At 36.7% G+C, this 26,974-nt stretch overlaps 1 protein-coding gene across 2 annotated transcripts in view; it reads right to left on the reverse strand.

Moving 5' to 3' along the window:
- Window positions 1-26,974, reverse strand: part of LOC150106272 (actin-binding LIM protein 2-like) — a 614,582-nt gene that overhangs the window by 88,631 nt on the left and 498,977 nt on the right. For both annotated transcript variants that reach the window (XM_090392297.1, XM_090392298.1), the window contains exon 16: window positions 22,399-22,496. In XM_090392297.1, the coding sequence (XP_090248423.1) occupies window positions 22,399-22,496 (98 nt within the window). The remainder of the gene's footprint in view (window positions 1-22,398; window positions 22,497-26,974) is intronic.

Raw genomic sequence — 26,974 nt, forward strand, 5'->3', positions numbered from 1 at the left:
TTTGCAATCTGGTCCCACACTGAGTCAGAATTATTTCAGTTCTTGGAGAAACTAAACTCCTTGCACTCCTGTATCAAGTTCACTACTGAACACGAATCCAATAACTAACTACCCTTTTTGGATACCATAATCCCACAGGTCATGGTGAATTTTCAGTTTATCGAAAGCCAACTTTTACTGCCAGATAAATTCATTCATCCTGCCACCACCATTCATCACAAACAATGGGTATTATCAAGTCTTGTACACAGGTCTTATACGATTTTCTCTTCTGCTCACCCTTTGTTAGAAGAACTGAATAAAATTAAAAGCAATCTGATATGTAATGGATATATTGTCAACAAAACTACCATTCAAAAAATAATTCATAATTGTCATCCTTCTACCAGATTACAATCCAATGTGAAAAGAATTTCAATACCCTACTTTAAATAAACCTCAGAACAAATAGCAAGGATTCTTCATAATTTTAATCTATATGCTTCCTTTAAACCAGCTTGGAAACTGTTCCACTTCCTACCAACAATAAAGGATACATTACCACCTCTTTCCTTACTAGGTGTCTATCAATTACCCTGCTCATGTCATCTTTCCTATTTTGGACAGACTGGAAATTCTACCTTGATTTGAATTGAAGAACATCAAGACTATATTACATTTTTGGAATCTGTCAAGTCTGGCCTTGCTTCTCATGCTATTGACACTAAGCATACAGAATTCTTTAGACCCAGACAATATTTCTTCACTCCAGCAAGTTTAAATTCAATCGCCTTTTCTTTGAAACATGTGAAACACTAAGAAATTGTTGGAAGTTTTTTTTTCCACTTGGTTAGACTATAAATTATATATTTAGTTTAATCCTTTATCCAAGTGTAAGCAAACATAGTTTGCGCCTGAAGTATCTTCAGGACGGGGGCAACTCGTGGCAAAGGTGGACTGAGTTCTCATCACTTTCCTTAGTATCCCATAAAGCAAAGCACATCTCCTTGCAGACATGTATAATGCTATGCATTATGGGAAAGGTCACTACCCAGATCGGTTTTGACCTTCCATAATGCATAGCATTATACATGTCTGCAAGGAGATGTGCTTTGCATTATGGGATACTAAGGAAAGTGATGAGAACTCAGTCCACCTTTGCCATGAGTTGCCCCAGTCCTGAAGATACTTCAGGTGCAAACTTTGTTTGTTTACACTTGGATAAAGGATTAAACTAAATATATAATTTATAGTCTAACCAAGTGGGGCAAAAAAACTTCCAACATCTTTCTCTAATCCAGAGTAATTTAATAATAAGGTGTGACACCTTTTGGCAACTGGCATATGGAAATATGACTTCTGCATTGCTTCAATCTGGCTCCCACTGAAGAGACCTCAATAAAGGTCGAAACCAGTCTGGGGGTAGTGACCCTTCCCATAATGCATAGCATTATACATGTCTGCAAGGAGATGTGCTTTGCATTATGAGATACTTCTGAACCGATCAGATTATATACCAATATCAAAGTTTGTGGAAGTGATCACTGTTAATTGTTCGTAAGTTTTTTTTTTTTTAAATTAATAATTATTTGAAACATATGTAACTTACTGCAGTTGTTCCTTTGAATTCCAATAGTGTAAAATCATATACTTCAGCTTCAACCGAGACATGAGCATGATTTATGACTCATTATTTTGATTTATCTTGTCAATGTAGTTAATGGTCTATCTCCCCAAAGTCCATGTAATATTTGATGAAATATATTGGAGTTTTGGATTAAATTCTATATAATTTTTGTTACATGTGTAAGCCATGAAAGTTACTTTAATTAGCAAAGTGAGTACTCATTATATAAACAATATCATCTGTATATGACACAAGCTTTCCATTTGCAATCAGTAAAATTATTTTACCAGATTCATTCTTTCTCTTACTTGAAGAATAATGATAAGATTTTTTTAGGTTGCCATTAGTGTGCACACCAATTTTTTCTTTTCTTACTCTGGTTTGCTTACTGTACAATATTCGTAACATTTCTGGCTTGCACTTTATATATTTCATAACTCTTCTCATCTCAATTCTCATGATATTCCTTCCACATTGCCTTCTTCATATGGGTATATTTTGCTTAATAAAGTGATACATCCACTCCCACTCTATTTATTCTTAGAACTCTAGACACATTCAGATACTGCATCACTGTTTCAAAGCTTCTCATGCATTACTAATATCCCTCCCATTCAGAATAGTCAAGCTCCCATCTTTCTCTCTCTCTTTTTTTTTTTATTCCATAAATATTTGTTAGCACATGAAGGCAGCGTGATATTTTATAAACTATTTGAAACTTAGAAAAATGGAGGAAAGAGTACTGTAAAATTAATGAGATATGTATAATCAAGATTCTGGAACTTAGAAATGGTGGGAAAAATATCCTAAAAAGAATCAGAGATTTAAAAAAAAAATGGTGTAAAAACTAAAGATATTCTGAATGTTCAGAATAATTACTTTGAAAGACTATTAAATGATAAATGTGCAGCACAGAAGTCATGAAGAACAGTAGTAGAAAAATTTCAACAGCAATGTAATCAGGAATACCTATGAATACTGGAGGTAGAAAAAGGTGAAATGTGGAAAGGCATCTGGAGCAGATGATATGCAACCAGAAATAGGAGATTTAAAAGTTTTACAGATGATATGGTCAGAAGGTCGAATTCCAGATGACCAGAGTCGAGCTCTCAATAGTAACTATCTATAAAAAAGAAATAAAACTGAATTTTTTCTACAGAGTGTTCCTGGTTAGACTTATGCAAAGTATACTTGAGAAATGACTAAGAAAAATTGTGGAAGGGAAGCATGGAAAAGAACAAGCTAGATTCAGGATCAGGTTTTCACTTTAAGACAGAAAATTTAGAAATCATGGGCATATAACAAGAATCTATAGGGATCCCTGTTATTCTTAAGTTTTGTAGATCGGGGGAAAAAAGTATATGAAAAGGTGCCAAGAGAAAAGCTGTTCTAAACCTGACATTTGTATTGAGTAAATGGAAGCAGTGCACAGAACTGAAGGAGTTATAGGAAGATCATGTGACCATATTCAGATGTAAGATAAGGGTACACACTCTTATTCATCTTTAATATTGTTCATATTATGATCAATATTGATGATAAAATAAACCAGAACTGGAGGTACTAAACTCAGCTATTTATTTTATACAGGTGATTCCATGCTAATACATCAATCTGAGAGAAGTTTTCAGTATTTTTTAAAGAAAACTGAATGGCTGCTATAACAAATTCAGAATGAAAATCAGCAATAAAAAGGCAAAAGTATGAAAACAAGTAGCAGCATAGAAAACATCCATGCATTCTCAATAAAGAACCTATAGAACAAGTGAAATATTATAGCTAATTTGGTGCAATACTTAGAAAATGACAAATATAGAATAGGAAATGGACAATAGAAAGGAAATACTGGTATAGAGCCAAATAAATAAATTTATACTGAATATAAGAGACATTAAATCAAAGCTCTAAACTAGCAGTATATAACTCATAATAATGCTTTATGGTATAAACACCACCAAGAGAGGAAAAAATTAATTTATTAAACTGACTAATATTTCACTAGTTTTCTGCCTAGCATCATCAGAGCACAATTATAACTGTGACAGGCACACAGCACTAAATGAAGTAATTATGTAAAACAATTTAAATTGTAATTGACAACGGAACTAATATCCTTACATAGTGCCCTCTATGGACTGGATAACAACAAAGTTAATTTAGTGAAATCAGGCTATCAGGTCTTAAAATGATGGTCTCTAAGATCTTTATTATATTAACGCAATCATACTTGTTGAGGTTGGGAGAGTGCTTCACAGCTGATGTTGATTTTAAAAATAGTCTCTTGGATCTATAACGGCCGTGCATCCCCCCTTCCATTCATATGTTAAGGGTATATAAAAAAAATAGAAAAGTTCTCTGCAAATATGATCTCCATGCCACTTTCAAACCCTTCATTCAGTTTGTGATCTTCATACATCATTTCGAACATCCTGGAATTTATAAAGTTCCTTGTGCCTGTAGTTTAGCCTCCTTTGGACAGACTGGTAGATCAGCTAACATCTTTCTTGAGCAATACAAAAATTACATCTGCAATCATCTGGGAAGTTTGGATTATTATTATTATTATTATTATTCAGGCATTCATGGAGTCAAAAGACTCATCTGGGAGGTCCTTCCTAAGAACATAAAGTCTGTCAAGACTCATCGAGGGGAGGTGCCACCCCTAAGAAACACAAAGTCTATCATACCACTCTTTAAACTCATTGACTGTTCTCGCTCCCACCACTCCATCAGGCAATGCATTCCACAGTTCAACCACCATCCATGCAAAGAAACCATTCCTCACCCTCTTGCTCACAGTTTCCTTTCGTAACTTCCAGAGATGGCCTCTTGTCATCACTCCTTCCCGCTGTTCAACCGAGCGAAAGAAATCCCCAGTGTCAACCCTGTAACCACCTCTCAACAGTTTAAAAGTCTCAATCGTATCACCTCTCCTTCTTCTATCCACCAAACTCTGCAGTCCACATTCACTCGGCCGATCCTCATAACTATTCTTGTACAGTCCTGAAACCATCTTTGTATCCTTTCCACAGTCAATTTATCCCCTTCAAATCCTGGGGACCAAATCTGAGAACAATAGTCCAAGTGTGGTCTGATCAGAGACTTATACAATGGAATGATAACAATCTTATCTCTGCAGGTCTGCAGCAATCCTCTGTGTTACCTTCACCACCTTTGCAATATGTCCCCTAAACTTCAGGTTTCTATCAATCATCAACCCCAGATCTCATGTCTCCCCTACTTCCTCCAATATAACTCCTCCCATAGAGTATGCAGCATCCAATCAATGTTTCCCAAATCTCAAGACCTTACATTTTGCTGCATTAAACTGACACCCCCCATTCATTTGCCCATCTATCTAGCTTATTTAAATCGTCTTGCAGGGCTACCACATCTGCACTATTACTAATAATCCTTCTCAGCTTCGGATCATCCACAAACAACTGAATATCCCCTTGCAGTGTCATTGATATAAAGGTTAAACAATATAGATCCTAGTACTGAGCCCTGTGGGAACCCACTTATAACCCTGCTCCACCATACACAACTCTCTGATACCTATCAGACAGCAAATCCTGAATCCAGTTGACCAATCTGACATCCAGACCCATGTGCTGCAACTTAAATATCAGCTTATCATGTGGCACCCTGTCAAATGCCTTCGCTAAGTCTAAGAAAACTGCAGTATATGCCTTTCCCTCATCTAATGTTCTTGTAACTTTATTATAAAAGGATAGCATATTGCTAAAACAAGAGCACCCTTTCACAAATTCATGTTGACTCTCACAGACAACATTACCCTCATATGCCCAATGCTGTATACGGTCTCTCAATACTTTCTCCAAGATCTTAACAACTACTGATGACACACAAACTGGTCTATAATTAGACACTTCCAGTCTGTTAGCACCCTTATGCAATGGCACTATCTTACCTTCCTTCCATTCCCTGGGCACCTTTGCCGAAGCCAGACTTTCACTGAAAAGCCAGGTTAAAGGCACTGTCAGTTACCTAGCACATTCTCTCAAAACTCGTGGTGAAATACCATCCCGTCCTAAAGCTTTACTGACATCTAGAGTACTCAGTATCTGAAACACACTCTCTTCCTGTACCTCTAAACCTCGAACCAGCCCTATCCCTCTAGCATTAAAACTGACTCCTCTAGGATGAAATACTCCAATAAAGTGTTCATTGAACAATTCCACTATGCCCTCTGCATCAGTCACTCTATTCCCATTTTTATCCCACAATATCATTCTTCCACAGTCATTTCTCCTCCTACTGGCCACATAGCTAAAAAATCACCTTGGATTTTCTTTGGATCTTAGGGCCAATCTCCTCTCATATTCCAGTTTCACTTTCCTTACCACACTAGTCACTCTTCTGGCCTGTGTCTTATATTCTTCATGCATCTTCTCTTCACCTGTCTCCTTATATCTCTTCCATAGCCTTTTTTGCATGCAATTCCTGTTTAATATTGTTTGTCATCCACTTTACTCCAAATTGTGTCCTCTTCTTCACTCGTGGTATACAACTTACCATTGCTGCTAACAAATATTCTTTCACAATTTCCCACGAACAAATGATATCCCGGCCTTCCAATTCCTCCCTCCATGAAACTTCCTGAAGTTGACGTCTAAAACTATTATAATCACCTGCATTATAATTCCACATAAGTTCCCATCTTTTTGATACTCCTGCATGTCTATTCATTTTCCAAGTTAAAACCATATGGTCTCTCTCTCCAACTGGTGGGAGAGATGTCAACTCAGTTATTATCAACTCTTCTGATGCTATAACCAAATCCAAAACTCTTGAACCTCTTGTTCCCTCTGTTACATGTTGCCTAAGATATTTGTCCCTCAAGAATTCTAGAAATTCCATTCCCCTATTGCTACATGCATCTTCCTCTCTCCAATTTATACTACTGTAGTTAAAATCTCCCATAACAATCATTCTTCTTGCACTTGCCAAACTTAGCTGTCTAAACATCTCCTGGTCCCCATCCTCTGTGCTCCTGGGTCTGTAGCAACACCCCACTAAATATCCTGTCTTGCCTACCTCTACCTCACACCATACGCTCTCAAAATCATTTGTCTCACTTCCTTCCAAAGCCTCCACTCTTAGAGGACATAGGTCATCACTTATCATAAGCAGTACCCCCCACCACCACGCTTTCCCCTCCTATCCTGACAAAAAATGCTATACCCAGCGACTTCTATACCTGTTGTTATATCCCCTTCTGTCAACCACGTCTCAGTGATCCCAATAATTTTTGGCCAGGCTGATGCTATCTGTGCCACCAATTCCTCTCCCTTATTCCGGATACTCCTGGCATTAGTATAAAGCATATAAATGCCATTGTTTCTATACCCAGCATTATCCCTTCTAGACTCCACTGGGCTCAGTGTTACCTGACATCGTCTCCCATCTCCCAAGTATCCATTCCCACAAGAGGCCAACCCTGCTATCATCCTCCGTGGGACACACTGACTCGTTCAGAACGGCAATCTCTCCAGATGCCTACGTCCTTCCTCATTCAAATGTAAGTGGTCTCTTGCATACAATTCCTCTCTTTCCTCAAATGCACTCCAAGCATCCACATATACCAGTCCTCTCTTGTCACACATTCTCGCTATTATGCCATTCAATATCACCGCTCTTCTGCTCAGCTCATCATTATCATACCTAGGCAACACGCACACTATTTTTCCTCTCTCTGTCTTCTTCCGTACAGCCTCAAGCAAAAATCTCATATCGCTCGCTGCCCGACTTACATTACCACTCAAGTCATTCGTTCCTACCATCACATCCACCCTTTCACCTCTCTTAATTGCCATAGCCACCCTTTCTATTGTTCCTCCTGGCAAACACTCCTCACGCATCCTATCTTGAACACCACGGATCATTGAGTCGCCATACATTATACCTCTTACCATTCCCTCTCTCCTATTGTTTCCATTCTCTCCTCTTCTTTCATTCCCATAGGTCTCTCTCATTCCCTCTCCTCTACTGCTATTCTCTCTTCTAGCATTCCCATACCTCTCTCTCCTACTGTTTCCATTCTCTCCTCTTCTAGCACTCCCATACATCTCTCTCATTCCCTCTCTCCTACTGTTTCCATTTTCTCCACTTCTAGCACTTCCATATCCCTCTCTCATTCTGTCTCTCCTACTGTTTCCATCCTCTCGTCTTCTAGCATTCCCATACCTCTCTCTCATTCCATCTCTCCTACCGTTTCCATTCTCTCCTCTTCTAGCACTTCCATATCTCTCTCTCATTCCGTCTCTCCTACTGTTTCCATCCTCTCGTCTGCTAGCATTCCCTCTCTTCTACTGTTTCCATTCTCTCCTCTTCTAATACCCCATACCTCTCACTCATACTCCCAAAATTTTCTCTCTCCCCTACTCTGATTTGCCTTGCATTTATCTCTTCCATTCTCCTAATCTTATCTTTCATACTTCTGCTATCATTCACAAGACATTCCACCTCCTCTTTCAGCTCATCTATCTCCCTCTGTAGGTCAGTCACTCTTAATCTAAATTCACTCTCCCAAACAAAACCATCTCCTAAACTTTCACAGTCACTCACACCTTCCACACTATCAACTATTATTTTCTCATTCATATATATATTTTTTTCATTCTCTCCTATCACACTACTTGTCTTCCTACATTCATTCCCCGTTTCTGGAGCAACAAGGTCGGATATCGATATTTCTAATGCACTTATTTCCTCCAACTGCCTGCATTTTGCACACATACGCTCTCCGCTCTCTTTCACAAGCCACATATCCAATTCCCGAGACGCATACATGCCGCAAGTACTGCATGCCACAAAGTCCCTTATGATATTGCTTATAATAGAGTTCTTAAATGGCAGAGGACTTGGCGATATGCCACTTGTGACTGCAGCTGAATCCGCCATCATTCCTTACTGCCGAGTAGCATAATCTTTAATAATTATTCAATTGATAAATTCCGTTAAATAAATAAGAAAAAAAAAGTACAAACAATTACACGCAAAACAGAACATTTAAATACACTAAATATAATTAAATAAAATGAAATATAACTAAATACAGTAATGAAAACTTAGCTTCATTTTGTCTTCCACTGTTATGCATTCGATTCCGATGGTAACCAAAATATATTATATCGCGACAGCAACTAACTTCCAAAAAACAACCACTGAAGTACACTCGTATTCAGAGAAACAATTTAGCACTCAAAAACGTAGAAAAACGGACTATTCACTGATTAAAAATCACTTTCTTCTGCACAGCTCAAATTCACCACCACATGCTATGGCAACGCTAGCGCCACCCCATGCTTTGGCAGACCATGTTCTGGATACTCCTTCACATAAGACCAGATGGAAGAAAATATCTATATTACAAAGAAGTCATTATAGGTATAATAGACTATGTTTAGATATGAAGCATCAGCATCAGATATGAAGTCAAAGATATTTGAGACTATTATTTTAAGACCAGATAGCATGACTTCTCTAAATTAACTTTATTGATATCTGACCCATACGGGGTGCCATGTAAGGACATTAATTCCATTGTCAGTTACAATTTAAATTGTCTTACACAATTACTTAGTTTAGTGTTGTGTCCCTGTCATAGTTATTATTATTATTACACAGGACTGTGATGGAAAAGTTGTCTGAGAAATAATAATTGATTATTATAGATTTTTAGGTGCTGAGTTCAGAAAAAATAGTAAAAAAATTCCATCACACACCAATTTTATCCAATTTCTAATTTTATCATTTTTTTAATTGGATATAAATTCAGTGCATTTGTATTTATTTTTATTCTCCTTTATTTACAGCTAATTAGTTGTAATGGCTTCAAGAGGTTGCAAAAATTCACCTAACATTTACTGCTACACATGCGGGGAGTGGTAAAAAAAACAATGAAGAAACATTACAGATTTTATGAAAAAATTGTACTATACGTATTTTGGGATGAAAATATGTATAGTACAATTAAGTAATAGAAACTTGGTGACTTAGATAAGCCATGAGCGCTGTTTGAAGAAAAAATGGCAACTGTTGAAAAAGAAGCATGGAAAGCTTTGAAAGAGGTGGTGACCAAATTTTTAGGAAATCACAAAGACCCCCAACTATAAAATGATTGTGGAAGACATGCTACAGAAATTCAAGGATTTGGGATGCTCCATGAGCTTAAAAGTGCACTTTCTCAACTCTCATTTGGACTACTTTCCTGAGACTCTGGGAACTGTCAGCGAAAAGCAAGGAGAGCAATTCCACCAAGACATCAAGAAGATGGAAAGAAGGTATCAGGGCAAGTGGAATGTCAACATGATGGCAGACAATTGCTGGATGTTGCACAGAGACGACCCGGAAAGTTCAAAAAGAAGCTTTGAAGGAAAAAGAAAAAGACACCACAGCGAAATATAAAGTATCTACTAAAGATTAATCTTTAATTACTTTAATTAAAAATTTTTTTTCAATACTTTCATTCCAAAAATGTTTACGGAAAATTTTAAATACTGTTATTTTACTTAATATAATGCGTTTTAAAGCAGTTTACTGTAATATTGAGATCCATTTTGTGAAAAATCCAAGATAGAAAAATGGAAGAGATATTTGAAATCAGCAGTTAAAATAAATCAGAAACAGTTAATATTTTCCAGACAACTTTTTATGACTCGGATTTTGCAGACCTGTGTTATTATTATGACTCAGGTCTTCATGGAGTCTCAAGACTCATTGTGGGAGGCCCATCCTAGAAAATACAATTTATGATACCACTCAATGAACTCATTGACTGTTCATGCTCTCACCACTCTATCAGGCAATACATTCAATGGCTCAACCACCCTCCATGCAAAGAAATCACTCCTTGCCCTCTTGCTCACAATTTCCTTCCGTAACTTCCTGAGATAGCCTCTTGTCCTTCCAAATGTTCCACCAAACCAAAGAACTCCCCACTGTCAACCCTGTACCTACCCCTCAGCCTGTTTTCATAACTAACATTGTACAGTCCTGATACCATCTTTGTTGTCTGCCTCTGCATTCTATTCATGGTTAATTTATCCCCTTCAAATCTCGGGGACCAAACTTGAGAAGAATAGTCCAAGTGTGGTCTGATCAAAGCTTTATACAATGGAATGACAACTCTGTTATCTCTGCAGGTCAGTGTCCTCAGTATTGCAGCAATCCTCTTGGTTACCTTCAACACCTTTGCAATATATTCCTTGAATTTCAGATTTCTATCAATCATCACTTCCAGATCTCCCTTGCCCCCCCCCCCACACTTCCTCCATTACAGTTCCTCCAAAAGAGTATGCAGCCTCCCATCAATGTATCCCAAACTTCAAGGCTTTACATTTAACTGCATTAAACTGATAACATTAAGTCAACATTACCCTCATCTGCCAATGCTGTAAATGATCCCTCACTAATTTCTCAACTACTGATGAAATACAAACTGGTCTATAGTTTGACACTTCCAGTTTGCTACCACCATTATGCAATGGCACTATCTTACCCTCCCTCCACTCCTTGGGTACCTTTCCCATGGCCAGGTCAAGAGAGCTCTTCAGTTCTTTAGCACATTCTCCCATAACTTGTGGCAAAATCCCATCCAGTCCCACTGCTTTATTGACATCCAGAGTATGCAGTATTTGAAACACACACACTCTCCTCTTGCACTTCTAAACCATGAACTTGCCCTATCCCTCTAGTATTAAAATCCCCAATAAAGTGTTCATTGAACAACTCCACTATTTCTCTTGCATCAGTCCCTCTATTCCCATTTTTATCCAACAATGTCATTCTTCCACAATCATTTCTCCTCCTACTGGCCACATAGCGCTAAAAAATTCCTTAGGACTTTCTTTGGATCTCAGGGCCTATCTGTTCTCATATTCCAGTTTTGCCTTACTTACCATACTATTTACTCTCCTGGCCTGAGTTTCATATTCTTCATGCATCTGCTCTCCATCCCTCTCCTTACATCTCTTCCTTAACTTTTTTTTTTACTTTCAGTTCCTGTTTGATATTGATTGGCATCCACTTTGCACCAAATTGTGTTCTCTTCTTCACTTGCAGTATACAACTTGCTATTGTTACTAATAAATATTCCTTCACAAGTTCCCAAGGACTAAAGATATCTTGCCCTTCCACTTCCTCCCTTCATGAAACTTTCTCAAGTTGATATCTAAGACTATTATAATCACCTGCCTAATAATTCCACATACATTACTTTCTCTTTGATACTCCTGCATGTCTATTTCTCTTCCAATTCAAAACCACATGATCACGCTCTCCAACTGGGGGCAGAGATGCCATCTAAAGATATCTTGCCCTTCCAATTCCTCCCTCCATGAAACTTTTAAATCAGTGGTGAGGTACGGAATTTTAACAGAGGGTTCACATCGTCGAGCAAAAAAGAGCCGTATTTCACACAAAAACGTTTATTAATACAGCTTGTGTATTAAAATCAAAAATGTATTAAAATCAAATGCCAATCAAAAAGTATGATGGGATAATCAACATGTAAAGGCTATCATTTTTAAACAAATCTTTCATGATCTAAACATGAAATATTTGCACACAATCATCTGTGTTACATAAGATCTTACATAAGAAAAACATTTTTTAACTATTAAAATATAATAAGAATAAAATCTTTTTATATGAAATAGTCTGCATTTTGTATAAACAAAATAAATTTCTTTTGTTGCGATAGAAGTTTTTATGACAAACAATCTATAAATAATAAATAAATATTATCTAAACACAATAATATTGAAGTAGGTTATATTTCTCTTTTGTTTTTATACTTCAAGTGATAATCAACGGAACCAATAAAGGGACATTATTTTATAGTCCTATTTATTTATATGCGATTACCAAAAGTGAATTCTTATTTGTAAAATGGTAGTAACAGTAACTATAATATTTTATTTAATAAAATCACTTTGTTAGGTTACCGTATGAGTTTTTCGCTTAATATATTTCAAAAAATTATGTTTTTTTCTTCTTTTTTTTTTAAAAAAAAAGTAAACAAGAAAAACAAGGGGCTCTCAAATTTGAGAAAAATTTAACAAAGGGCTCAGGCGAGCCCCCCTTATAGCTCACCACTGTTACAATCAGCATCATCTGATGCTATGACCAAATCTAAAACTCTTGAACCTTGTGTTCTTTTTACTACATGCTGCCTACGATATCTGTCTCTCAAGAATTCTAGAAATTCCATTCCCTTATTACTACATGCAGTTTCCTCTTCCCAATTTATACTGCTGCAGTTAAAATCTCCCATAAAAATCATTCTTCTTGCACATGCTAAGCTCAATTGCTTAAACATCTCGTACCCCCCCCCATGCTCCCTGGCTTAGCAACACCCCACTAAATATCCTGTCCTGCTCACCTCTACCTCACACCATATGCTTTCAAAACCATTGGTATCATTGCCCTCCAAATCCTCCACTATGAGAGGACGTAAGTCATCACTTAGCATAAGCATTACCCCATCACCGAAAAATGCTGTACCCTGCTACTTCTATTCCTGTTAGTATATCATCTTCTTTATTCCAGATACTCATGGCATTACACCCTCTGTCCGAAAAGAAATTGAACTTTTCGAAAATAGAAGAAACTAGTGGGGCCACCTGTTTTATCTTTTTGTTGTCGAAAGCGGTAATTAGTGTTGTGTTAACTGTTTATGGCATTTGTTTCATTAAAAGCCGAGTTATAGTGCCAAGAGTGACAGTGTGTTTTGACGAACAGTCAGTCATCAGGATATTCATGCCATACGCGACGAATTCTCGCTATCAATCGCTTCAAAACTTCGAGAGAAAAACTCACCATTGACTGTTTGGCCAGGCAGACGAATTCTTTGTGGACAACGCCCTTGGAATCATAGAAATAAATCAGCATTGTCTTTACTTTTGACTTCTCCAAGCGACTTTTTTTTTCGGATGCCCCTCTTCTGGTGGTCTCCACTCAGCATTCTGGCTCATACTTAAAACACCACATTTCATCACCAGTAACAATCGTTTCAAGGAGGTTTTAATGAGGTCCTTGCAGTGTTCAATTCGATACATTTTTTGGTCGTCAGTCAACTTTTGAGGAACAAATTGCGAATTCAATTTACAAAGGCCCAAATTCTGGGTCAAAATGTTGTGCATAATTGATTTTGGAATCCCCAATTCATCTTCAATCAATCTCACGGACGATTTAGGGTTTTCTTTGATGAAATCACGCACTTTTTGGATGTTGACTTCGCTCAGTCCAGTTTTTGGATGGCCCAGCTTTTTTGTCATCTTCAAGCGTCTCACGACCACTTTGAAATCACTTAAACCACTCGTAAACTTGAGTGCGGGATAAGTATTCATCACCGTATGCTTTTTGATGCATTTGATGCATTTCGGTAAAACTTTTACCAAGTTTAACACAAAAGTCAATCACAGCTCTCTGTTTGAAACTCATTTTCCGACTGTTCGTCAAAACACACTGTCACTCTTGGCACTATATTCTCGGCTTCTAACAAAACAAATGTCATAAACAGTTGACATAACACTAATGATGGTTGCCACTTTTAACAACAAAAAGATACAACAGGTAGTCCCACTAGTTTCTTCTATTTTTGAAAAGTTTGGTTTCTTTTTGGACAGAGGGTGTAATATAAAGAATCAAGGCATTGTCACTGTGTCTCTACCTATCATTATCCCCTTCAGACTCCACTGGAATCATTACACCGATTTAATCCTCCTTCTGCTAAGCACCTATTCCCAAGAGGCCACCCCCGCTGCCAATCCACCCTGATAATTCTAGTTTCCCTGCATTGATACATTGACTCATTCAGAGAACAGCATTCTTTCCAGATGCCCATGTCCTTCCTCATTCAAATAGCCATCTCTCGCATACAGTTCAATTCTGTTCTCAAATGCCCTCCAAGCATCGACGGATTCCAAGCCTCTCTTTCGACACATTCTTGCTATTATAGCATTCATTATTGTTGCTCTTCTCCGCAGCTCTTCATTATCATACCTAGGCATACTCTCTCTCAGTCTTCTTATTTTCTTGTTTTCTTTGTTCCCCTATTCTCCTGGCATCTCTCCATCCCTGGTTCCAGCACTCTCTCTCTCTCTCTCTCTCTCTTGCATTTTCTCATTCCCTCTCTTTTACTGGTTCTCTTCTATCATTCCCACAACTCTCACACTCCTACTTTGATTCGCTTTGTATTCGTTGTTTACAGTCGCTTAATCTCTTCTTTCGTGCTTCTCATCTCATTCCTGAGACATTCAACTTCCTCTTTCAGCATCTCTCTCTCTCTCTCTCTGCAAGCTGCCTACTCTTCTTGCCATTCATCCTCCCAATTAACACCATCTTCAAAAACTTCACAATCATTCAAACTTACCATACTCCCTACTTTTTTTATTTACATTCTGCTTGTTATCCTTACCCTTGATTATGCTACTCATCTCTCTCTCTCTCTCTCTCTCGGTCGGTATTCTCCCATTTCTGATGTAATGCTGCCAAGATCTGTTATACTATCTAAATCACAAAGTTCTTCCCATTTTCTACATTTTCTGTATATATGCACTCCCTACCATATATCTAACTTTCGGGATGCATAATGGCACAAGCATTGCATACCACAAAATCCCATAGTATTCTGTGTAAAATGTCCTTAAATGGAGGAGGACTTGGTGATAAGCCATTGGTAAACTGAGTTGCAGCTGCCGCCATTATTCAAATACTGCACAAAGAAGTACTACAACTATGATAAAATATTGCATTTTTAATTAAAAATTCCCCCACTGCAAATTACTCACAGACTATACTTTATGTTATGTAATTTAAAGTAAAAAAAAAAACCTCTAATAAAAATAACAAAACTCATCTTTTTCTTCACTACTACCTCTGAATGCGTCTGACCCTGACCTCACCCTCTCAGTAACTGATGATGCTGGGTAGAAAACTAGCAAAATATTAGTGAGTTTAACAAATGTATTTTTGTCTCTCTTGGCATTGTTCACGTAAAGCATTATTATGAATAATCAATGACACATACCTTTCTATACATATAGTGGTATATAAGACAGCATTCAAACCATTTTAATATATGGCTCTGAGAGTAAATTCGAACTTGACTACACCAGAAGAATTCAAGATAACCACCCTAAACATATGAGTTAGTGGATTAACATAGCATGCCCTCCCTCGACAAGTCCTTGAACTCCTTGGAGGTATCACATAATAATAAACGACAGTAATAATAATAATATGGAATATAAATGAAACTGAAGAATTAGAGAATTGCAACATTGACATAATTGGTATGACTGAAACAAAGAAGACAAAAACAGGCAAGATTAATGTGGAGGAGATTTTTCATAGAGAGTGGAAGGTGGGCAGAACAAAAAGACATCCCTGGAAGCTGTATAAGAAGGTGTGAGCAGGTGAATAAGGAGCAGGGTCTTTGCATGGAGAGTAGTTGATAAGTCAAATATGTTACCTGACATTGTGGTGAATGCAGACACATTGAATGAGTTTGCAGCATGGTTTGATTGGCTTTGTGTGTAACAGTATACCTCCCACAATGAGTCTTTGACTCCATGGAGGTCTGGTGTTAATAATAATTAACAGGCAAGATTCTTTTAAAAAACAGGCAAGATTCTTTTAAAGAACAACTGTAAGATATTATATTCAGGCATGACTATCTCCAGCAACAGAAAGATAATCATATTTGAAAGAGAACTTTCAACCAATAAAGGTTAATAATGAGAAAATTGAGAATTTATTTGGTTGTTAAGAATTGAAAAATGAGGATATTAGATATCCATCATCATTTTGAAGCCAAATGAATGAAACATAAAAGTTTCACATTTTAACAGAGTTCATCTGGTAAAATGTGGGCCATCTGGGCTCTATATTTTGATATTATGCTTATGCACCTATTGAGAATTCATTTATGAAGAATATAACTCTCTGACTTGGGGATAGTAAGGTATTGAACTAAAGTTTTTGCCCTCTTAATTCGTTCTCAACAGAAAAAAAAAGAAAAAAAAGACAGAAACCTATTTTTTGAATGGAGAGTGGTAAAAGCATGGAATGCCTGAGAGGGTGGTGAATATGCAGATTGTGGATGTTTTCTGAATGGAGAGTGGTAAAAGCATGGAATGCCTGAGAGGGTGGTGAATATGCAGATTGTGGATGAGTTCAAGGAGTGGTATGATAGTCTTTGTGTTGACCTCCCACGGTGAGTCTTTTGACTCCATCGGAAGCCAAGAAAATAATAAATTAAAAGAAAGACTAACTAGAAACTAACTACTTGTAGCTTTTTCAAGGTAAAACACATAAATGTATTGAAATTATATTTGGTAAATACCCAATATAATTAAATAGAAAAGCAAGCAAAATGATTGAGAGAATGATAGTGATAACGTGAGGTTTTCATGCAGTATCATCATAGTATTCTTATATGTCCCTATTGTTTACTTATCAGGAATTTGATGATGATAGATCTCAAAGTTGGGTTAGAAGTAAAACAGTTGTTCAGATACCATAGATATCAGAGTTGTGAGAAAAATACGGAGAGTCAATAGATGGCATTCAGTGGCAAAGTCATATTAACAGTAAAGGTATGAGGGAGGAAGGAAGGCTGACATTGTTAGCATTCATTCAGGAATGTGCAAGCAGAACTAATGTAAGGTGGCATGGTCACTCAAAGGGAATAGAAAGGAAATGCTGGCAAAACAAAACAGGATGACAGGAAGAAGTCTCAAACGAAGGCCAAGATCTGGGTATGATGAACAAGAAGAAAGAAGACTGAAGTATAAGATCTGACAACATAGGAATATAACAACTATATATGACAACATAGAACACTAATCTGCAGAAAAATTGTTGATAGGAAGTTAGTAATAAAGGAAACATGCATATTAAGTAATAAAGGAAAAATCATGCAATACTGTCATAGCATACTGTACACCACTTGGGTTACATATCAGGAATTTGATTATCACAAACAAAACTGTCCAAGCCAGTTGCTGAGAGCAGATGTCCCAAGTATCAAAACTACTGTACATATTAAATGGATGTTTATAAAAAGTAACTTTAATATAACTACTACTACTTCTTCATGTAGCTTCCTCAGCGAGAGGGTGCAGCACCATGTCCTTCCAGTTCTCTCTGTTGGTGGCTTTCCTTTTTGTTTCTGCATAGCCATGTGATCCTGTCCATGATCTTATATCTTCAAGCCATGTCTTTTGTTTTTTGCCTCTTGATCCTTTTCCCATAATTTTTCCCTTCTAAAACTGTTAGTATCCTCTGTCCTGCTGAACCTCTCAGTACATGTCCTGCCAATCTCATCTTTCTCTGGATCATTTCCTGTAATAAAGATCTCTGTGTTCTCATTCTCTGTAGAACATCTGTATTTGTCACATGTTCTGTCCATGAGATTTTCGGCTGCATTTTCTATTTGGTGTAAATCATTTTTATAATCTTAAGTACATGATATTCTATATCTAATTTATCTAATATATTGAACATTTTATTATGTTTTACCCAGTCAAAAGCCTTCTGAAAGTCTATGAAGCATATGTAAATGTTCCTGTTTCTTTCAAGTGATCTTTCTATTAGTATTTTTAGTTCCAGGATAGCATTAATGGTTCCCATTCCTCTTCTGAAGCCTTTCTGTTGTTCACTCAATTCACAGATTAAGGCTCTTTCAATTTGTTTGTTAACCAATGGTTAAAATAATTTTAGATGCATGGAATATTAGGCTCACAGTTCTGTAAATCCTCGCAATTTTGAGCATTATTTTTCTTTGGAATTGGTATGCAGATAGATGTTGTAAAAACTTCAGGTAATTCTATTGTTTTAATTCTATTAATATAACTTAATATTCTTAATTTTAGTAATAATGGTGACAGGGGTTTTCCTCTGGGAATCTGGTGTTTTATTCAGCAAAACAGACAAACTGGAAAAAACACATGCAGTTTAGGCATAATACACTGGCCTCATATGCTTAGCTGCTTTGTCACTAAATCCAGATCAACAACAATGACATACCATGCGCTTACGTTTTATAATGTATTTATTTTCTTATAGAATAAATTTTATATCAGAAAGAGGAAGAGTAAAATTGCAATTTATCTTGTTTAGAAAACAAACTTGGACAAACATGAATATAAGCCAGAACTTAACATATGCATATTAAATATAATATAGACTTGACAGATTCAGTCCCAAGAGTCATTTTCAGAAGACTGCCAGCAATTCAAATGCATGAAATGATCCCCCCCCCCCAATCTATTTAAAATATTTTGAAAGAACTAGAAAAGGAACTGGGCGAAAAAGAAAAAAAAAAGCAAAGTGAAATGAAATTAGTAAAAAGTGAAATCACACTAAACAGGGTTTGTAGTCCTTGGCTGTTACCTCTGCATTATGTGATAATTTTCTGAGAAACTACAGGGACACAAATGGAGTTAACTGTGCAAGCTGCTTCAATTCTTTGAACATAAAAAATTAAAATTTTTATGTTCCACTATGATTCTGCCACTCTTGTTCCATTATTAGATTTTCTAGCAAACCGTACCTATTACCTATTTGGACACAAAAAGTAAGTCGTGGTTGTGCTTGACATTTTCAGTGCATTTGATCAGATTTGGTACAGAAATTTATTGAACAAGCTATCATTTTATGCTGTGCCCTTAGCAGTTGGCAAGTGAATTAATAGTTTCTTCTCTGAGTAATATATCATGGTAGATTGCTTCCTCTCCTCAGACTTCCCCACTAATAATGGTGACACCATTATTAGTATCTCACTGACCACATATACAATCCATGCTTTGACTGATGATAGTGCATTCCATTCCTTTTCTTCATTTGACAAACCTTGCAATGCACAATCATTCAAAGCTTCAAGGTCTTTCATACTAATGACTTAATCTCCTCATCAACAAGGTTTTCTGCATTCCCATTTAGTGGGGATAAGGAGAATGCTACCAAAACACAATCCTGTCATTTTTTTCAAAAGAAATTAGTTGATAATACTTAGATCTTCAAACAAATTCAGATTATTCTTCTCAGGTCACTTCTGGTCTTTTTTAGAACAAATACCTCACATCCATTCAAACATTACTTCTCATCTGTACAATTGTTAACACTGTATAAATCCCAGAACTGACCTCACAATACAGATCACACATTTGGATTGCTGCCTCCCTAAACATGTTTAATGCCATTGAGAAGAGCGCAATCTGATTATACAATGACTCCACTCCACCATCACAGATATTCTGTTTCTGCCTTGAGCATCTTCTTACATATATTATCATTAACAATGTTCTAAACTGACCATCATATTTTCTTTCCTTTAAGAATAAAAGAGCACGAGAAATTGCTAGGCAATAACTAGTTATTGTCCGGGCTTCAAATCTAATCAACCAAATTCTGTATATTCTCTTTCATTCCATCTTCCTCTGTTCTTCAAATCAATCTTCCGCACAGTGTTTTTCCCCAAAGACTATAAATTCTGGCTGTTCAAAAAATACTGCAGCAGAGTCTTACTTTCTTCTTAACCACTTTCCCACACATCACTAATGTGTAAGTTTTGCAATCTACACACACACATGCACTGAGTGGCTACTTTAGGAAGAACACCTCCCCATTTAAGAAGGTGTTCTTCCTAAAGAAAACCTCCCCATTTAGAAAGGAACATCACCATTCCCGAGGACGTTGAGTCATGTGGCTGTAGTCTACTATATAAATCAGGCAGACAAGTATCTGACAGTTCTGTTTTTTTTTTTTTTTTTTTGTGTGTGTGTGTTTGATGCATTAGAATGAGTAAAAGATGTGACTTAAGTGACTTTGAATGTGGTATGATTGTTGGTGCCAGTATCTCACAAATTACTCTTCTGGGCTTTTCATACACAAGAGTGTTTAGAATGTACCAGGAGCAGTGTAATAATCACACAACTTCAATTTCAGTCATGTGGATGGAAACAGCTCATCGATGCATAATGTGCATCGATGAGCTGTTTCCAATCAAATCACAGCTCAGTACAACATTGGAAGTCAGAACATCATTTCAAAGTGCACAGTTCATAATAACACTGTCAAGGAGTACAGAAGCAGACAACCATCTCAAGTCCCAATGCTGTCCTGTGCTTAGCTGACATGTGGCTTCAGAGGGCATGTGATCACCACCACTGGACAGCTGAACTGGAAAAATGTCACCCAGTCTGACAAGTCGCAGTTTTGTACTGTATCATGCTGATGACAGAACTAGAATATGGCAGCAGCAAAATGAAGTCATGGACTTTTCCTGCCAAGTAGCAACAGCTCAAGCTGGTGGCAAGGGAATAATGGTATGGGGGAATGGTTTCTTGGCACATATTAGATCCCCTGATACCAGTTGAATCGTGTTCACCCATTCATGGCTGTAGTTTAACAATTGTCAAATAGGCACTTCCAGCAAGATCATGCGCCATGGCATAAAGCACATAGCATGTTGAAATGGTTCAAGGAACATGACAGTGAGTTTCCTTTACTTCAGTGGTCAGTCCACTGACACCAACTCAACACAGCATCTTGGGGATGAGGTGAAATGAGCAGTTTGCAGCAGCAATGTGCCACCATCCAATCTGCAACAATTGGGTGATGCCATTGTGACAGTGTGGACAAGCATCCCAGGGGAATGTTTTAGACACTTAGTTGAATCAATCCCAAAGAGAATACTGGCCATTCCTAATGCAAAAGGGGGGGGGGGGTCCACTTGTTATTAAATGATGTTCCTAATAGAGTGGGCACTTAGTCTGTGTGCATGCATGTCTGTGTGTGTATTTCACAACACATTCCACTCAAGTAATAAATCTACTCTTCATCACACCTTCCTATTATATTAGGGATGGTAACTTGTTCTTCTCTTCAATTTATGTATAATCTCCTCACTTAAATTCTCTATAAATTTGTTTAATAAACGAGTTTGGTCACCTGTTTACCCACATACAAGAATCCATGAGTGGTCTGATCGAGGCTGTGCACAGTAATACATCTACTTCTGTATCTATAATCAAGTTCTCTTTATCCTAGCAAGAATGCATAATTCTTCAAACTTTTTAAAATGTGAGCTTGGAATAATTATTCTTCACCCACAGATCACATTTCCACCACTACTGTATTTAGCTTACACTTCTGCCCTAAAATGTGACCCCTACTGACTGACAAAGTCTATTCATATCATTCTGAAATAACATAAGAATCACTCTTTATGGCCACTACCTTTTCCCCTCCTATACTTAGATTTGTATCATCTGTAATAGGAAAAAGACCACCATCGTTACCATCTTAACTATATGGTAAAATCTCCTGCCAATCTGAATGCCAATATGAATTTGATTCATAAGCATAAAAGAGAAGACTTAATTAAGATGCACAAGATTCTTGGAAAAAAGCAGGCTTGGAGTATATTTCATATAAATATTCTGTTTTTGTTAGAATATATGGCAGTAGTATAAGGGGTGTGTATGTAAACATCCTTAATCAACGAAAGAATCTCAAAATTTGCAACAGTTAACTAAGTTGCAAGTAAATAAAATCTGTATAATCATTCCATAAAAGCCTAAATTGCATCATTGGGAGGAAGCAATTAACTAGAGTGGAAATTAATGGAAATTATTAAATTATCTGTGAAATTCCCCTCACTTTTTTTTAATTTTTTTAAGGAAAACAAAATTAACACATGAATCTCAAAATCTGCAATTAGTTAACTAATATAGAATTAAATGCAAGTTGTCTACCGTAAAGCTAAGACCACTCTCTCTTCCTTGGTAAAATCCTGGAGGTTTAGTGGCCAAGCCATAACCAGGTTTTGGTACAGTTCGTAAAGAAGACACCACTGAAATAAATGAAATATTTATTTTAATGTTTTATACTCAAATATTTTACTCTCTGAAAAAATATACAAAAAATAATGTAGTAAGTTGATTATGAAAATCAAACAATCTATAATGATTTTTAATGGACAAATAATTGTTGGAAATACTTCTATATTTAGCTACCTTGTTTTGTACTCTATTAGTGCAGATGTGGGTAGCCTTGCAAGAGGATTTGAATGGCTAGATAGATGGGCAAATGAATGGGGGTTTCAGTTTAATGCAGCAAAATGTAAGGTCTTGAGGTTTGGGAAACATCAATGGGACACTGCATACTCTATGGGAGGAGTTATACTGGAGGAAGTAGGGGAGACAAGAGATCTGGGGTTGATGATTGATAGAAACCTGAAATTTAGGGTACATATTGCAAAGGTGGTGAAGGTAACACAGAGGATTGCTGCAATAATGAGAAGGACGCTGACCTGCAGAGATAAAACAGTTATCATTCCATTGTATAAGACCCTGATCAGACCACACTTGAACTATTGTTCTCAGATTTGGTCCCCAGGATTTGAAGTGGATAAATTAACTGTGGAAAGGGTACAAAGGCGAATAACAAAGATGGTGTCAAGACTATACAATGCTAGTTATGAGGATTGGCTGAGGGAGTGTGGACTGCAGAGTTTGGTGGATAGAAGAAGGAGAGGTGATATGATTGAGACTTTTAAACTGTTAAGAGGTGGTAACAGGGTTGACACTGGGGAGTTCTTTCGCTTGGTTGAACAGGAAGGAGTCATGACAAGGGGCCATCCCTGGAGGTGATGAGAAGAAACTGTGAGAAAGACAGTGAGGAGTGGTTTCTTTGCATGGAGGGTGGTTGAACCGTGGAGTGCATTGCCTGGTGGAGTGGTGAGAGTGAGGACGGTCAATGCGTTTAAGGAGTAGTGTGATAGACTGTGTGTTTCCTAGGAGGGACCTCCCTCAATGAGTCTTGATAGACTTGTGTTTCTTAGAAAGGACCTCCCACGATGAGTCTTTTGACTCCATGGAGGCCTGAATAATAATAATAATAATAATAATAATAATTATCATTTACTATTATTATTTTTTTTTTTTTTACCAGCTGTACAACTGTAAACAGAAATCATTAAGAATATACAGTATTCTTAAGGATTTAATAATATTATGCAAGTGAATATTACTATTTGTGAAACAGGATATTGTATTTTGCATTTTCATAATATATTTTAATCCTTGCACTGACACTCTCCTAAAATGGGCAGGAGCTGTAAAGAATTGAACTATTCTTCATTACATTTATTCAGCTTACAAAATATAAAATGTGATATCATATAAAATATACTCATATTTTGTCATATATCCAATAGAGGTAACTGGTAAATGGAATTAAAAAAAAGTAGCAGCATATTCTAAGTAGCAAGTTAGAAGTAGCAATTCTAGCCTAATTATTGAATCTTAGGGATTCACTTAATTTCACATTATTCTTAAGAAAATACTGCCAAAACTTAATCAAAAATAAGAAATATTTTTATTATTTTCTTTTAAGCAGCTATTATAAAATTAAAATATCTCATGTTATTCCACTTTACAGATAAGAGACAACAGATGGCAATAACAGACTAATTTGGAGGAAAACTATACACACAGGAAGTTAGTATAAATTTTTCATGTTAGGAAAAATTTATACTACCTTCCTGTGATGGGATGATGGGAATATTCTAGTTTGCTAAAGTAAATAATGTATTAATTTACATAGTGTTTATATTGTTGTTATTATGAAAGGATAATAAACTGTTAATTGGATTGTATTTAAATAGTTCCCATTAAAATATTCAGAAATTTTAAATTAAAAAATTATCAAAAAACTGGAAAAAAAAACATTAATAAAAATTAATGGCGTAAAAAATAAATGAAAAAAAAACGAATGCGATGTCCTGATTTTTTAAATCGAGTCAGAACATTATGACCTCATAGTATAATATAGTTATAATGCTATAACTATTTTAATACTGTCATTTCTTCTATAATGTGTGTGTAATACATGATATACAAATAGAGCAATAAAATAACAAAAGTGTGAAATCATAGCTCTTACACGATTTTCCATGAGATGTTTTGCGTTAACACAAAAAACACTCCCGGACTGAAAAAAGTGCCCCATGGAGGAATACCAAAAACACACACCTAAACTTCACTCTCTTATTCCACTATACCCACATTCGTTGCCCTAAGAGTGTGTGTGCATCACATCTTCTCCCAAGTTTGTGTATAAGTGTTTAAGTATAGTATGAGCAGGAATTAGCAAAACAGTCCAAGAAAAACTCTTGGGAGTTTTTCTGATATGTAGGAAATAGAATGATAATAATGCAAGTGATGTTAATGGATGAAAGTGGATGATTGGTGACTGATGCAGAGAACATAGTGATCATATTCAATGAGCACTTCATCAGGATGATTCATCCTCAGCATGAAATCATAAACTCAGAAATCAGAAGTATAGGGAATTAAATGAGAGAAGACTTAATGGTGAGTGGAGCAAGAGGTATATCAGGAATAAGCTAGATGTCAATAAGATTTGCTCTTATTCCCAAATGCTATCTGTTCATTCCAATCTATACTGCCATAATTAAAATCACCCTTAATAATTATTCTTCCTTTATCCACTAAACCAAGTTTTTTATATATTTCTTCATTACCACCCATCTACATTGCATAACATATAGCAACATCCAACTAAATATGTCTTCCTGTCAACCTCCACCTCACTGTCTCATAACCATTTCCACTATTTCTCTCTTTCATGTCTACCTTATGCAGACATAATTCTCCTGCTATCATCAGCTGCACTCCTCCTCCCTTTTTGTCCTTTCTACCTTTGTGAAAAGCACTGTACCCTTCCATTTCTATTCACATTAGGATTTCATCTTCATTCAACCATGTTTCACTTATTCGAACGATTTTGGGGTGAATAAACTCAATCAGTGAAACCATTTCATCTCCCTTATTTCTGATATAACCAGTCCCACCCATGGCACTTGTTAGTTGTGATTCTCCTGCCCAATCACCTTTATCACTGCTTACCACATATATCCACTCAGTCTCAACTTCCCCACTCACGTCCCAATCAATTCCATTACTATGCTGATCATCCCTGTACATACATTCATTACTACTTCCAACATCCACTCTCCCTATGCCATGCCTCCCTATCCCCCCCCGGGCTCCCCTACCATTTCCCTGTTCCCCTTGCATTCCCATTCTCTCTTCATCTCTCACACAACTACTGTTTCACTGCCAAGCACTTCGGCTTTTTAATACAACTCTCCTCATCTTTCAATTCATCTCTGACTTCTGATCTCTTGCTTGCATCACATACTGCACTTCTATCTAGCAACAGTTTCTCCAACACACTCACTCCAAAGCCATTCACATTGGAATCCATCATATCTGTATTATTCCATTCTTCCCTTAAATACATGCCATACAGCCACAAAGTTTACTTCCTTCTCCTCACACAGCTCTGCAAGCACATCATTCATGATTCTGGCTCTGTCTCAACTCATCGTTGTCATACCTCATCAATACACTGACAACCTTTCCCACTACGTTGTTATCTTTCACTCTCTTCAATAATCTCCTGATATTCGCCCTTACATTTTCCTTATTTCAACTTAAATCATTCATCCCTGCAACCACCACTAATTCTCTTCCTCATTTCATCCAAAGCATGAATTATCTTGCTCATTCTCCCTCCTGGATAGCAGACCTTATGGACTCTTTTATTAACCAATCCTCTAACAATGGAATCTCCATACACTGCTATTCTAGAGTCACATATGACCTCTTTTATCTTTTTTTTTTTTTCATTCTATTCTTTTGTACACTTTTATGTGCTTCCACTAAACGTCTAACATCACTCTGCATATGGATGAAGGAGTGAAATGGATGTGCAACCTTATTAAGCAAAGTATCCACAAGAAGAAGATGATGTAGAAACAATATCGTGAGAATAAGAGTGAGAGGAGTTATGAAATATATAAAGCTCAGGCCAGAAAAGTAACGAGTATTGTGTGGAAAGCTAAATTGGAGTATGAAAAGAAATTGGCCATGTGAGCTAAAGGCAATCCAAAAGAATTTTATCGTTATGCCGCAAGCAAAACAAAGAATGAATGTGAAAGAATAACTTTATTGAATACAGATGGTACTTGAGCATCAGAAGCTAATGAGATTGTTCAGTAAATGAGTGCTCACTTTGCTAAGATATATCAACCAGGTGTATGTAACATGGTACACAATGCTACTACTACACTGGATGAAGAGTTAGAGGTTTGGAAAAATGAGGTTGAAGAGCTGTTCCATAACCTGAATAAGAATTTGTCAATAGGGACCGATGGAATATCAGACCGTTTGTTAAAGGAATATTCAGCTGAATTGGCTAGGTCTTTCACATGTTTGTATAACTTGAGTCTCAGCTTAGGAA

The sequence above is a fragment of the Typopeltis vanoorti genome, chromosome 5, assembly GCF_054136105.1.
Source record: "Typopeltis vanoorti isolate ZY-2024b chromosome 5, IOZ_Tvanoo_1.0, whole genome shotgun sequence".
In the NCBI taxonomy this organism is placed as follows: Eukaryota; Metazoa; Arthropoda; class Arachnida; order Uropygi; family Thelyphonidae; genus Typopeltis; species Typopeltis vanoorti.